The following is a 14,727-nucleotide window of genomic DNA, read 5'->3' as shown; positions in this document are numbered from 1 at the left end:
GGGTTTCAGGGCTTAAACCCAGTGGCGATGAAAGGATGGAGATATACCTCTGGAACAGGGAGATGTACTGAGGCAGCGAGATGTGGGAAACCTACAGGTGGTAGTCCTGCAGAATGGTCTACGCCGAAATATCTCTTTTCCATAGATGTTGTCTGGCCTGCCGAGTTCCTCCAGCATTTTGTGTGTGTTGCTTGGATTTGCAGCATCTGCAGATTTTCTCTTGTTGGTGGCAGAATTTGCCTGGAACCGCTGCTCTGGTCCTTCCTGGCTGGAGAACTCATTGGGTTAGAAGATGCTGTGGAAGTAACCGAGGAGAAGAACGGCAGTGCGTCGTGTAGACAGGCCAGCCACTGGGTTACTGGTGGAGTAGGTGTTTTGGGTGCTGAATGGGGCTTCAATGTAAGTTGGTAAATTGGTTTATTATTGTTACGTATACTGAGATACAGTGAAAAACTTGTCTTGCACACTGTACATGCAGATCAATTCATTAAAACAGTGCATTGAGGTACAACAAGATAAAGCAGTAACCGTATGCAGAATAAAGTTACAGAGAAAGTGCAGTACTGGTAGACAATAAGGTGCAAGGACATAAGACGGTAGATTGTGAGGTCAGGAGTCCATCTATCAAACTGGAGATCCATTCAGTAGTCTCGTAACAACAGGATAAACGCTGCCCTTGCATCTGGTGGGATGTGCTTTCAGACTTTTGTATCTTCTGCCTGATGGGAGAGTGAAGAAGAGAGAATGTCCGGGGTGGGTGGGGTCTTTCATTATGCTGGCTGCTTTACTGAGACAACGAGAAGTGTAGACAGAGTCCATGGAGGGGAGGCTGATTTCTGTGATGTCCACAACTCTCTAACTTTCTGCCTGATGGGAGAAGGGACAAGAGACTGCCCAGGATGGGGAGGGGTCTTTGACTATGCTGGCTGCTTTACTGAGGCAGCGAGATGTGTAGACAGACGGTAATGACTGGGTGACCCACAGTGTGAGTGTAGAATTCGACAGCATCTTCTAACCCAATGAGATCTGCCAGCAGCAAGGACAAGAGCAGGAGCACCACCACCTGCAGGTTCCCCTCCAAGTCATAGAGCTCCCTGTTCTGGAAATGTATCTCCATCCTTCCATCACCGCTGATTTTAAGCCTCGAAACCCCTCCCTACCAGCACTGCGAACCACAGAACCACAAGGAAACCATATCCACCAGCAATGCCCTGATGTGAGCGTCTCCTCACCTCACTGAAATACAGAGATCTTCATCTCTGCAGATTCCAACTACACTGGGCTTGTCAAACAAGTCCTACAAAAACCCTACAAAAAGTAGTGGATCCAGCCCAGACCATCATGGGTAAAGCCCTCCCCACCATTGTGCACATCTACGTGGAGGACTGTCGTAGGAAAGCAGCATCGATCAGGACCCCCACCACCCAGGCTGTGCTCTTTTCTCTCTGCTGCCATCAGGGAGAAGGTGCAGGAGCCTCAGGACTCACACCACTAGGTTCAGGAACGAACATTACCCCCCAACCATCAGGCCCTTGAACCAGAGTGGATAACTGCATTAACTGAACGGTTCCCACAAGTGGACTCACTTTCAAAGGCTCATTTTCTCGATATTTATTAATTATTTATTATTATTATCATTGTGTTTGTTTTTTCTTCTTTCTCTATTTGCACGGGTGGTTGTCTTTTGTCTTGTGTGCCGTCTCTCATGGATTCTGTTGTGGTTCTTTGTATTTACTATCAATGCCTGCAAGAAAATGAATCTTAAGGGTGTATATGGTGACGTGCATGTACTTCGATAACAGATTTACTTTGTACTTTGAACATATGATACTATGCTTCCACAAAGGAAATCTGTTCTCTGGTGTCAATGTGAAGGTGAGTGTAGTCAGGCAGGGGGTGATACTCTGAGCTTGTAGTCGCCTGTCCTCATGCTGTGCAACACCATCACACACTTGCACAGAGCAAGAATGACAATGGAGTAGTGCGATTAAACGTTTCTACTGAACCATGTACATGCTGGACAGCTTACAGTGTGGGAGCTACAAACTGGGCCCACCAGGACAAAAGCATGCGTACTCGAAAGCCCGCGCCCGGCAGAGAGAGCCCTCCATGGAATATCGGAGGCCCAGTCGCTTCACTATAAACAGCCACATTCTCACCATCAATCTGATACAGTGTCTCTCTGAATCAGACGGCGACTGCAAACCCTGCTTTGTGTTTCTTTGTTTTTTTTTTAAAAACAGCTACAAGAAGGGAGGTGTTGCCTCTGGATTCCAGCACGTGGAGACCAACACGTACAACGTGCAGAGGCTGCTTCATGTCAAGGGGAAGAAGAACGTCCGTGCTACTGAGGTAATCAGTAAATTGGGTTTAGTGTTGCCATCGGATGGTGGGTTTGGTGGCCTTGTGGCCAAGTTCGTGGACGATATGAAGTCAGGTGGAGGGACTGGTGGGGTTGAAGAAGCAGGGAGTCTGTAGAAGGATTTGGACAGATTCACAGAATGGGCAGATGGAATATAGTGTGGGGAAGTGTACGGTTATCCATTTTGGTAGAAGGAATAAAAGAGTAGACTACTCTGTTAAAATTCAGAAATCAGAGATGCAAAGGAACTTGGGAGTCCTCATGCAGGATTCTCTAAAGGTTAACAGCACGTTGAGTCGGTGGTAAGGAAAGGTTAGCATTCATTTTGGGAGACCTAATCCCAAGTCTTACTGTCTTATAGTAAAGAGTCCATCTTATCATACTCAGGGACCATTGAAAACAAACTGTCTTTGAGCCTGGTAGTGAACGCTTTCAGGCTTTTGTAACTTTTGCCCGATGGCAGGGACAGGGGAAAAAGAGAATGGGAAGAAAGAGAGACAAGCAGTTAATCTCCATTCTAACTCTTTGCATCAGTTGGAAGTTGGAGGTTGATCAGTCAGGGCATCAAAGGATATGGCAAGATGACCGGTGTATGGGGTTGAGTGGGATCTGGGATCAACCAAGGTGGAATGGTGGAGCAGACTCGATGGGCTGAATGGCCTAATTCTGCTTCTGTGTCCTATGGTCTTCTCTCATTGGTTGGGAGTACAGAGAATATTTATGAGGTCGTTGCCAGGACGTGAGGGACTGAGTTATAGGGAGAGGTTGGACAGTTTAGGACTTTGTTCCCTGGAATGTAGGACAGCATACAGCTTACAAATGTGCACATGTCCATGGGGGCATCAGGAGGGTGAATATACAGTCCTCTCTTCCCAGGGTGGGGGAATCTGAAACCAGAGGGCATAAGTGTAAGGTGATGGGGAGAGATTTAATGGGAATCTGAAGGCAATTTCTTCACCCCGAGAGTGAAGGGATATGAGCCAAATGTGACTTACGGATTTATTCAGTTGTTTGTTTGTTTATCTGTTTCGGGTGGGCCCTTCTGGTCCTCAGGAATCCAGCAACCATGAGTAACTCTGACCTAATCACGGGACAATTTACATGACCAATGAATGTACCCAGCACCACTTTGGACTGTGGGAGAGAATCCGAGCATTTCACGAGGAGAGCATTCAGAGATTTCTTACAGAATGGTGCTGGAGTTGAACTCTGAACTCCGAACTCCAGAACACCCCTATGCTACCATGGCACCCGGTTTCCATAATAAAGATAAAGATTAGCTTTATCTGTCACATGTACACTGAAACATACAGAGAAATGCGTCATTTTGCACAATGATTAACACTGTCCGATAATGTGCTGGGGACAACCCACAAGTGTGGCCACGCTTCCAGCACCAACATAGCATGGCCACAACTTACTGACCCTAACCTGTGCGTCCTTACCATGGGAGCAAAGCGGGGCACCCGGAGGAGACCCACACTGTCATAGGAAGAATGTACGGACAGCGGTGTGAATTGAATCCTGATGACTGGCAGTGTGACTCGCTAACTGTATCACCCATGATGTGTGACTCTATGACTATCCCCTATGTCTTACCCACAGTGCCTCGTGGAAATAGGCCCTTCAAAGTTCAAAATACATTATAAGTATGTATACCATACACAACCTTGAGATTCAGAGCAAAGAAACACAATAGATTACACAAAAAACCCACACAATAAAGACCGTCAAACATCCAGTATACAAAACAAAGATTAAATCATGCAAATAATAAAAAAGATAAATCAACGATACAGAGAACATGATCTGCGGATTCCCGAAAGTGACATGAGTCCGCAGCGATGGACTCAGTCCAAGAGACCGATGGCCACAGGCCACACAGCGACGGACCCAGTCCAAGAGACCAATGGCCACAGGCCACAGCCACGGACCCAGTCCAAGAGACCGATGGCCACAGGCCACACAGCGACGGACCCAGTCCAAGAGACCAATGGCCACAGGCCACAGCCACGGACCCAGTCCAAGAGACCGATTGCCACAGGCCACAGCCACGGACCCAGTCCAGGAGCCTGATGGCTGTAAGCGAGTAAAGACTCATGAACACCAGTTTGTCCTTCTCCCCTCGGCCTCAATGCTTTAATCTTTTTAATCTGGCTTTCCATTTATATTGGCTAAACGTCAGTTGATTTTCCATTCTCAGGCCTGGGCTTCATCCCATTGTGTACACACCGAACACCAGCTACCCAATGACACCAATCCTACACCAGTCTTGACTTACTATCCCTGCATTCCATCAACTGCTCCCCAAATTCTACCTCTGGCCTACGTACAAGACTACAGGGACCTTACAGCAGCTGATTAAACCACCAAAGTGGACAGCAAAGGCCTCCATAAGAAATAGAGCCATAGAGTCATACAGCTTGGAAATAGGCCACAGAGACAGAATAGAGAACATTGAACAGTACAGTGAAATACCGGTCCTTCAGCCTACAATGTTGTGCTAACCCATTAACGTACTCTAATATCAATCTAACCCTTCCCTCCCACATAGCCATCCATTTTATTTTCATCCATGTGCCTATCTAAGAGTTTTTTAACTTTCCCTGATGTACCTGCCTCTATCACCGCCCCGGCAGTGTGTTCCACACACCCACCACTCTCTGTGTAAAAAAACCTACCTCTGACTTTCTTCAACTCTGACCCTCTGATCACCGTAGAATTATGCCCTCTTGCGTTAGCCACTGGGAAAGAGTCTCTGGCTGTCTGTCTACTCTACGCATGCCTCTTATCGTCTTGTGCACCTCTGCTATATCACTTGTGACCCTCCTTCACTCCAAAAGGCATAGCCCTCGTTCACATTAGCCACTTATGTCCTGGGACGGAAGTGAAAGTTACGTTGTGGTATCTTCAGAATGGACATCTGACTGAAATATCATTAATGTCGGCAGGTCGAGATGAGTTGGAAGAGTTTCAACCAAGGAGACGTCTTCCTGCTGGACTTGGGGAAGCTCATCGTGCAGTGGAACGCCCCACTGAGTAATCACATGGAACGTCTGAAGGTATCAAAGAAAGTGGGCGCGAGGGAAGGGATCAACAGTGTCCTCTTGACTGTGGGTCCCAGCTTGTGGTTGGGTAGGGTGGGATTGCTGGGGAACACAACTGGAATTGATGGCTTCGTGGCCAGGTTTGAGAATGATAGGTAGAGGGCTGGCAGTGTTGAGGAAGCAGTGAGCCTGCAGAAGGATTTAAATAGATTTGGAGAATGGGCAGAGAGGTGGCAGATGGAATACAGTGCAGGGAAGTGTATGGTTGTGCACTTGGTAGAAGGAATAAAAGTGTGGGCTATTTTCTAAACCAAGAGAAATACAGAAATCAGAGGTACAAGGGGACTTGGGAGTCCTCGTGCAAGATTCCATAAACTTGTGAGTTGAGTCAGTGGTGAGGAAGGCAAATGCAATGTAAACCTTCATTTCAAGAGGACTAGAATATAAAAGCAAGGACGTAATGCTGAGGCTTTGTAGGAAATTGGTCAGACTGCGCTTGGAGCATTGGGAGCAGTTTTGGTCTCTCATCTAAGAAATGATACGCTGGATGGAGGAGTCTTTGATGCCTCTAGATCTGTACGCACTGGAGTTTAGAAGAATGAGGGGGGAATCTCATTCAAACTCTGCAAATATCGGAAGGCCTGGATAGAGTGTACGTGGACAGGATGTGGGAGAGTCTAGGACCAGGGAGCACAGCTTCAGAATAGAAGAACATCCATTTAGAACAGAGATGAGGAGGAATCTCTTTAGCCAGAAGGTGGTGAATCTGTGGATTTCATTGCCACAGAGGGCTGTGGAGGCCAAATCATTGGGTGTATTTAAAGCAGAGAGTGATAGATTCTTAATTAGTCAGGGAATCAAAGGTGAGATGCACCAAAGGAGAGGTGAGAGGGAGAGGGCAGGAGAATGGGGTTGAGAGGAGTAATGCAATGGCAGAGCAGACTTGATGGGCCAAATGGCCTAAACCCACACCTACATCTTTCGGTCTTACGGTATTAAAATTGACATTTCACCTTGTTTGCAGGGAATGCAACTGGCCAAGGACATCCGTGACCGCGAGCGAGCGGGACGGGGACAGATCGCCGTGGTGGACGGCCAGGACGAGGCCGCCTCTCCAGAGCTGATGAAACTCATGAACTTCATGCTCGGTGCCAAGCAGGAGATAAAGGCGGCGACTCCAGATAACGTGGTGGATCTGGAGCATAAGAGAGCAGTCAAACTGTACAGGTGAGCGAGCACTCCTGCACACAGTAGGCTTTTATTGTTATTTCAGAAATACAGCTCAGTAAATAGGCCCTACTGGCCAAATTACACCCATGTGACCAATTAACCTACTAACCCCTACGTCGTTGGAATGTGGGGGGAAACCAGAGCATGTGGGTGGTGACGGGAAGAATGTTCAATCTCCTTACAGACAGTGGTGGGAGTTAGTCCTGGGTCACTGGCGCTGGAGCATGCACATAATTTACTAACCCTAGCCTGTACGTCTTTGGAAAGCAGTGACGGGGGGAACTTACAAAGTTCTCATTTAGGTCTTTATTCTTTGGAGTGTAGAAGGTTGAGGGGGGGACTTGATAGAGGTATTTAAAATTATGAGGGGGATAAATCGAGTTGACGTGGATGGGCTTTTTCCATTGAGAGTAGGGGAGATTCAAACAAGAGGACATGAGTTGAGAGTTAGGGGGCAAAAGTTTAGGGGTAACACGAGGGGGAATTTCTTTACTCAGAGAGTGGTAGCTGTGTGGAACGAGCTTCCAGTAGAATTGGTAGAGGCAAGTTCGGTTTTGTCATTTAAAAAAAAAATTGGATAGGTATATGGACAGGAAAGGAATGGAGGGTTATGGGCTGAGTGCAGGTCGGTGGAACTAGGTGAGAGTAAGCGTTCAGCACGGACTAGAAGGGCCGAGATGGCCTGTTTCCGTGCTGTAATTGTTATATGGTTATATGGTTACCTACAGTCAGCAGCAGGAATTGAACCGTGGTCAGTGACTGTTGTCGTTAACCACTACACTACCATCCCATCTGAATAGCATCATAGGTTTTAAAGACAAGAGATGCTGGAAGTCCAGCGAAACACACACACACACACACGATGCTGGAGGAACTCTACAGGTCAGGCAGCGTCTATGAAGGGGAATAAACGCTCAACATTTCAGGCTGAGATCCTCTGGGCCGAATCGCCGACTGTCTATTTCCCTCCATAGATGCTGCCTGGCCAGTTGAGTTCCTCCCGTGCTTGGTGTACCATACGATTGGTGAAGCTGTTGCTGCCGGTTCTGTGAGTGTGTGAGGAACCCACCTGCCTCTCATTGCCTCTGCTTTCTCCACAGTGTGACCGACTCCCAGGGAAACCTGGTTGTCCACGAAGTGGCCTCTCGACCTCTGACCCAGGACTTGCTCAAGAGTGGCGTAAGTGGTGCTGCTTTCAACCCGTGAAAGAAAAGTCTTGCAGGGGTGGATGAGGAGGGATTTTTCAGCAGTAGGAGGGCTGGAAACTCAGGGCAACACACACACGGTGCTGGAGGGGAATCGATAGTCGACCTTTTGGCTGGACATGCTTCATCAGGAATGGAAAGGAAGGGGGCAGCATCCAGAAAACAGGTGGGGGGGAGTACAAGCTGTCAGCTGATAGGTGAGATCAGGTGGGTGGGCGGGGGAGGGGGTGAAGAGAAGTGAGCATAAAACGTAACAACACAATACAGGCCCTTTGGGCTACGATATTGTGCCAACCTTTTAACCTAAGATCAAGTTAACTCTTCCCTCCAACAAAGCTCTCCACTTTTGTATCATCCAGGTGCCCATTTAAGAGTCTGTTAAATGCCCCTAATGAACCTGCCTCTAGCACCACCCCTGGCAGGGTGTTCTACACACCCACCACTCTCTGTGTAAAATAAAAACTTACCTCTGATACCCCTCCCCCTGTACTTTCGTCCAATCACCTTAAAAGACAAGAAATTTAGAAAGGGATAAGAATTTAACGTCTGGTTATTTGGGGGCCAAATTGAAAAGGGTGATGAATACAGGACAGATGGGAACTGGAGTGATAGGGCAGTTATACAAGTGTGTAGTGAGACTGTGAGAAAGGACAGGATGATCCGAAGTATAACTTGGGGGAAAAGAATGATGAATGCAGGACTGAAGGTGTTATATTTGAATGCACGCACTATACAGAATAAGGTAGATGATCTTGTAGCGCAGTTAGAGATTGGCAGGTATGATGTTGTGGGCATCACTGAGTCATGACTGAAAGAAGATCATAGCTGGGAGCTTAACATCCAAGGATACACATTGTATTGAAAAGACAGGCGGGTAGGCAGAGGGAGTGGTGCAGCCCTGTGGTAAAAATGAAATCAAATCCTTATAAAGAATCCGTTTTTATTTACTGGTGGATTTTTTTTCTCTCCACCATTGCTGTGTGACTTGTAGGTCTTTGATTTAATTTCATCTTTTGCTTTTGTATTAGAGCAGACTCTAAATGCAGTTTGACCTTTTCTGTCTAGGAGTGCTACATCATAGACCAGGGCGGAGTTAAGATCTTTGTGTGGAAGGGGAAGAACTCTTCGCAGCATGAACGAGAGGCTGCTCTAACCAGAGCCATAGTGAGTATAATTGTGTGTGTGTCTTCCTCTCTCTCTTCCCCTCACTCTCTTTCTCTCTCCATTCCCTCTCTCTCTGCCTCCTCACTCTCTCATCCCCTCTCTCTCTTTCTCTCTCCATTCCCTCTCTCTCTGCCTCCTCACTCTCTCATCCCCTCTCTCTCTTTCTCTCTCCATTCCCTCTCTCTCTGCCTCCTCACTCTCTCATCCCCTCTCTCTCTTTCTCCCTCATTCTCTTCCTCCCTCACCTTCTCCATCCTTAAAAATGAAGACATTGGCTAAGCTTAAACTAGCTGGTTCTGTGAAATGATATATCGAATTGGGTTAGTATAATCATCTCACAAAACCAGCTAGTTTAAGTTTAGATTAGATTAGTTTATTGCATGTAGACACAGCTCAGCCCATCACTGAAACAGCCTCCCCTCCATAGACCCTACCTACACTTGTCACTGCCTCGGTAAAGCATAATCAAAGACTCTCCCTACCTTAGACATTCATTCTTCTCCCCGCCGTGCCCCAACAGACAGAAGATAGAAAAGCCATGAAGCATATACAACAAGTCTCAAGGACAGCTTCTGCTCTGCCGTTATAAGACTACTGAAGAGTCCCCTAGTCTGATAAGATGGATTCTTGACCTCACAGTCTACCCCTACATTTTCCTGCACTCTTGGGCAGAGCAGTTGCCACGCTAAGCCATAATGCATCCAGGCAGGATGCTTTCCGTAGTGCATCTATAAAAGTTGTTGAGGGCCAATGAGGACATGCCAAATTTCTTTAAGCTCCTGAGGAAGTAGAAGCAGTGATGTAATCTTTTGTCCATGATGTTTTGGCCAAGACAGGCTATTGCTGATGTCCACACCTAGTATGTAATCTCCTAGGATCCCACAAAGACCAGATTCACATTCAGATTCACTCCTTTATCTCCTGCACATTGAAACATACAGTGAAATGGGTCATTTGTGTTAACAACCAGCACACCTGGGCACGTGCTGAGAGCTGCCCGCAAGTGTCACCACACATTCCAGCGCCAACGCAGCGTGCCCACAGTGTACAGCCGAACAACGCAAGGAGCAAGGACAACAATGCGACAAAACAGGATCCGTTCCTCCCTCCCACCTACGCAGCCACCCACCACCCACACAGACAGAATCCTGATCCCAGTGCTGGTTTGGATGAGTTTGGCCTAGCAGCCCCAGTTACTGTCTCACGTGAGAGTGCAGTGTCTGGTCCGTGGTTGGACCAGGGCAGGTTATTAATGGTGTTCACTCCAAGGATAAAAATACCTGCAACACTATTTCAAAGACCCAATTCAGATTCATTTTCTTATCCCATCTGCTGTGAAAGGCATCATTTGTGTTAATAACCAACACAACTTAGGGATAGGCTGGATAAGGTTGCCACACATTCTGGTGCCAACATCGCATGTTCACAATGTCCAGCAGGACAACACAAGCAGCAACAACATCCGCAGCAAAACAAGACAACAGCAAGGCAAGCCCCTTTACTACCCTCCCACTCTCCACCCATCCATTCACACACACAGGCAGGCCTTCGATCCCAGAACAGGCCGCAACAGGCCTCTAGGTTCCAGTCCTCGGCCTCAGACATTCAGATGTTGGGTCTCCAGACTCCATTCCCTGGCCCGGACTTGCAGTCGCAGACTCACAGACATCAGGACTCTGACTTTCAGACACAATGACCCAGGGGCTTTAATCTTCAGTATTGAAACTCAGGACAGGCTGGTCACGGAACTTTGAACTCTTGGCCTTAATCTGGACTCACAAGGACTTCTGACTGCAGTCTCATCAACCTTAACTGGCCGCAGTACCTCCTGTCCCCAAAGACATCTGCCTCTGGGACTTTGGGGAGAAACATCAGCCCTCATTCCTGATGCCTGGTGTCCATGGTCCCTGATCATATCAGTTACTCATTGACATCCAAACATGAGGATTTGGCTACCTATTGAATACTGACACACCTAGACGGAGTGTACCTGGAGAGGATTGTTTCTTATAGTGGGGGGTGTCTAGGACCCGATAGAACAGTCAGAAAGCAAGGACATCCCTTTAGAACGGAGAAGAGGAGGACTTTCTTCGGCCAGATTGTGGTGGATCGGTGGATGGCTGTGGAGGCCCAGTCATTGGGTATATTTAAAGTGGAGGTTGATAAGCTCTTGGTTAGCAAAGGCATCGAACATTATAGAGAGGAGGCTGGAGGATGAGGTTGAGTGGGAGAGTAACTCAGCCATTATCAAATGACAGGTCTTATTCTGGTCCTATGTCTTATGGTGTTATGGGGGGGTGGAAGTGCTAACTAGAACAGTTGATCAGATTAACTGCCCGGGGAAAGAAACTTTTAAACCAGCATCACACACAAAATGCTGGTGGAACACAGCAGGCCAGGCAGCATCTATAAGGAGAAGCACTGTCGACATTTTTGGGCCGAGACCCTTCGTCAACCCTGACGAAGGGCCTCAGCCTGAAACATCGACAGTGCTTCTCCTTATAGATGCTGACTGGCCTGCTGTGTTCCACCAGCATGGACTGACGAAGGGTCTCGGCCCGAAACGTCGACAGTGCTTCTCCTTATAGATGCTGCCTGGCCTGCTGTGTTCCACCAGCATGGACTGACGAAGGGTCTCGGCCCGAAACATCGACGGTGCTTCTCCTTATAGATGCTGCCTGGCCTGCTGTGTTCCACCAGCATGGACTGACGAAGAGTCTCGGCCCGAAACATCGACAGTGCTTCAATCCTTATAGATGCTGCCTGGCCTGCTGTGTTCCACCAGCATGGACTGACGAAGGGTCTCGGCCCGAAACATCGACGGTGCTTCAATCCTTATAGATGCTGCCTGGCCTGCTGTGTTCCACCAGCATTTTGTGTGTGTTGCTTGAATTTCCAGCATCTGCAGATTTCCTCGTGTTTGCTTTTAAGCTAGCATGAAGTTTTTGTTTTAATAGCCCTATAGTGCTTTCCAGAAGGGAGCTTTTGGAAAAGGCATTTTACAGGGTGAGTAGAGTCTGATCCTATTGTCTTATAGTTACTACTGCCTTGTTTTGCACAAGTTGAGAGCTGTGAATTCTAGTATGGCAGCAGTGACCATTCTTCCTTGGGATGCCCCGTGCTAATGAAAGACACAGTGGAGATGTCTCCCCCTCAGTCCCATTGTACTATTTTGTTCCACAGGGCTTCATTAAAGCCAAGGGCTACAATGCGCATGTGAATATCGAGTTGGAGAATGAGGGTGCAGAGTCCGCACTGTTCAAACAGCTCTTTCAGAAGTGGATGGTGAAGTACCAGACTGTTGGCCTGGGCAGAACCCACAACATTGGTAAAATCGGTACGTGAACGTCTCTTGGTGCGGGAGGGGGAAGGGCAGATGTTTCGATAAGGGTAACTCCACCAGCTGATGGGACGAGAAGATCTGTCCTGGGACCAGCACGTAAGGCCCATCACAAAAAAGGCGCAAAGGTATCTCTGCTTTCTTAGAAGTTGGCATAGATTCAGAATGTCACCAGAAACTTAGAAAAACTTCTATAGACATACAGCGGAGAGTATCCTAGTTGGTTGCATCACAGTCTGGTATAGAAACACTAATGGCCTTGAACAGAAACGTCTACAGAAAGTGATGGATAAAGCCCAGTCCATCACAGGCACATCTACAATGAGCGCTGCCACAGGAAAGCAGCGTCCACCATCCAGGCTATGCCCTCTTCTCACTACTATCATCAGGCAGGAGGTGTAGGAGCCTTTGGTCTTACCCCCCCCCCCCCCCCCCAGGTTCAGGAGCAGTTATTACCCTAAAACCATCAGGCTTCTGAACAAACATGGACAACTTTACTCACCTCAACACTGAATTGATTCTACAACCTACAGACTCACTTCCATGGACTCTGCAACTCAGGTTTTCAGTATTATTTTTCTTTTATTTGCAAAATTTGTCTTTTTTGCACATTCCTTGTTTTGTCAGTCTTTATTACTTATTTTTCATAACTTCTGTTGTAGTTCCTTATTTTTCTATAAATGCTTCTAAAAATGAATCTTAAGGTAGTATATGGTAACATATACTTCCAAATGATTGTCAGTAACTTTAATCGGCTTGTTTGAAGAAACCTTTGCCCAGTTGTCATAAATGTATCACCTGCAGTACAGGGGTCCAAACATTCTCAACCACAGTTACATTACAAGTGGAAATACCTACTGTTCCATCCCTAGACCACACTTCAGAAAATCACCTGGCTGTCCTCCTTCTACCTATGTACAGGTAGAGGCTAAAGAGCAGGACTCCATAGATAAGGACAACAAAGAGGTGACTGCAGGAGGCAGAGGAGTGGCTTCGAGTTGGTGGACCTGGCCATGTTCAAGAAGTCATCAAAGGATCTGAATGAATATGCTACGCTTGTCACGAACATTATAAAAACAGTCGTAGATGTGTGTGTCCCCACAACGTGTTTCAAAAATTCTTCCCCAACCTGAAGCCTAGGTTGAACCAAGAGATCAGCAATCTGCTAGGGGCCAGATCAGTGGCGTTTTGATCTGGCAACCAAGTCAAATACGAGAGGTCCAGATATGCCTTCCAGAAAGCCATCTCATATGTGAAGTAGCAATTCCACACCAAACTTGAATCACTGAAGGATGCTTGACAGCTGAGGCAGGGTTTGAATGCTTTCACCACGTACAAAGGAAACCAGGTGACATAGATGACAAGGTATTGCTCCCAGATGAGCTCGATACTGTTTCTGCTCACTTTGACCGTTCAGAACATGGAGGCACCTTCATAAACTCCCACAGCTCCCGGCCCGCCAGCCATTTGATTCCAGTGTCTGATGCTGCTGTGACAGCTAACCTCATGAGGGTGAACCCTCAGAGAGCATCTGGCCCAGATAGGCACCTGGCTAAACACTAAAGACTTGTGTTGATCAGCTGGCTGGAATGTTCACCAATATCTTTAACCTCTCGAATTGGTAGTCTGAGGCACCCATCTGCTTCAAGCAGGCTTTAGTTGTACCGGTGCCGAAGAAGGAAGTGGAAACCTGCCTCAATGACTATCATCCAGTAGCACTTACATCCACTGTGATGAAGTGTCTTGAGAGGTTGGTGATGAAACACATGAACTCCTGCCTGAGGAGTGACTTGGATCCACCCTGATTGCTTATTGGCACAACAAGACAACAGCAGATGGCTCTTCACTCAATCTGGAACATCTGGACAGTGAAGATTCATACATCCGGATGCTCTTCATTGACTACAGCTTGGTATTCAATATCATCATCCTCCCAAAACTAATCAATAAGCTCCAAGACCTCATCCTCAATACCTTCTTGTGCAATTAAATCCTCAATTTTCTCATTTGCAGACCCCTGGTCAGTTCAGATTGGTAGCAACATCTCCTCCACAATCTCCATCAGCACAGGTGCACCACAAGGCTGTGTGCTGAGCCCCCCGCTCTACTCACTTTATACTAATGACTGTGAGGCTAAGCACAGCTCCAATGCCATATTTAAGCTTGCTGATAACACCACTGTCATTGGCTGAATCAAAGTGGTGATGAATCAGCATATAGGAGGGAGATTGAAAATCTGGCTGAGTGGTGCCCTAACAACAACCTTTCACTCAATGTCAGCAAGACCGATTATTGACTTCAGGAGGAGGAAACCGGAGGTCTGTGAGCCAGTCCTCATCAGGGGATCAGAGGAGGAGTGGGTCAGCAACTTTACGTTCC

At 47.3% G+C, this 14,727-nt stretch overlaps 1 protein-coding gene across 2 annotated transcripts in view; it reads left to right on the top strand.

The window, feature by feature from the left end:
• Positions 1-14,727, top strand: part of vil1 (villin 1) — an 87,851-nt gene that overhangs the window by 26,110 nt on the left and 47,014 nt on the right. For both annotated transcript variants that reach the window (XM_073046252.1, XM_073046251.1), the window contains exons 5-10: positions 2,244-2,352; positions 5,314-5,424; positions 6,434-6,636; positions 7,740-7,818; positions 8,910-9,008; positions 12,192-12,345. In XM_073046252.1, the coding sequence (XP_072902353.1) occupies positions 2,244-2,352; positions 5,314-5,424; positions 6,434-6,636; positions 7,740-7,818; positions 8,910-9,008; positions 12,192-12,345 (755 nt within the window). The remainder of the gene's footprint in view (positions 1-2,243; positions 2,353-5,313; positions 5,425-6,433; positions 6,637-7,739; positions 7,819-8,909; positions 9,009-12,191; positions 12,346-14,727) is intronic.

The sequence above is a fragment of the Hemitrygon akajei genome, chromosome 5, assembly GCF_048418815.1.
Source record: "Hemitrygon akajei chromosome 5, sHemAka1.3, whole genome shotgun sequence".
Taxonomy (NCBI): Eukaryota; Metazoa; Chordata; class Chondrichthyes; order Myliobatiformes; family Dasyatidae; genus Hemitrygon; species Hemitrygon akajei.
Note: the sequence above shows the minus strand (reverse complement) of the source record. Positions and strands in the feature narration are given on the sequence as shown.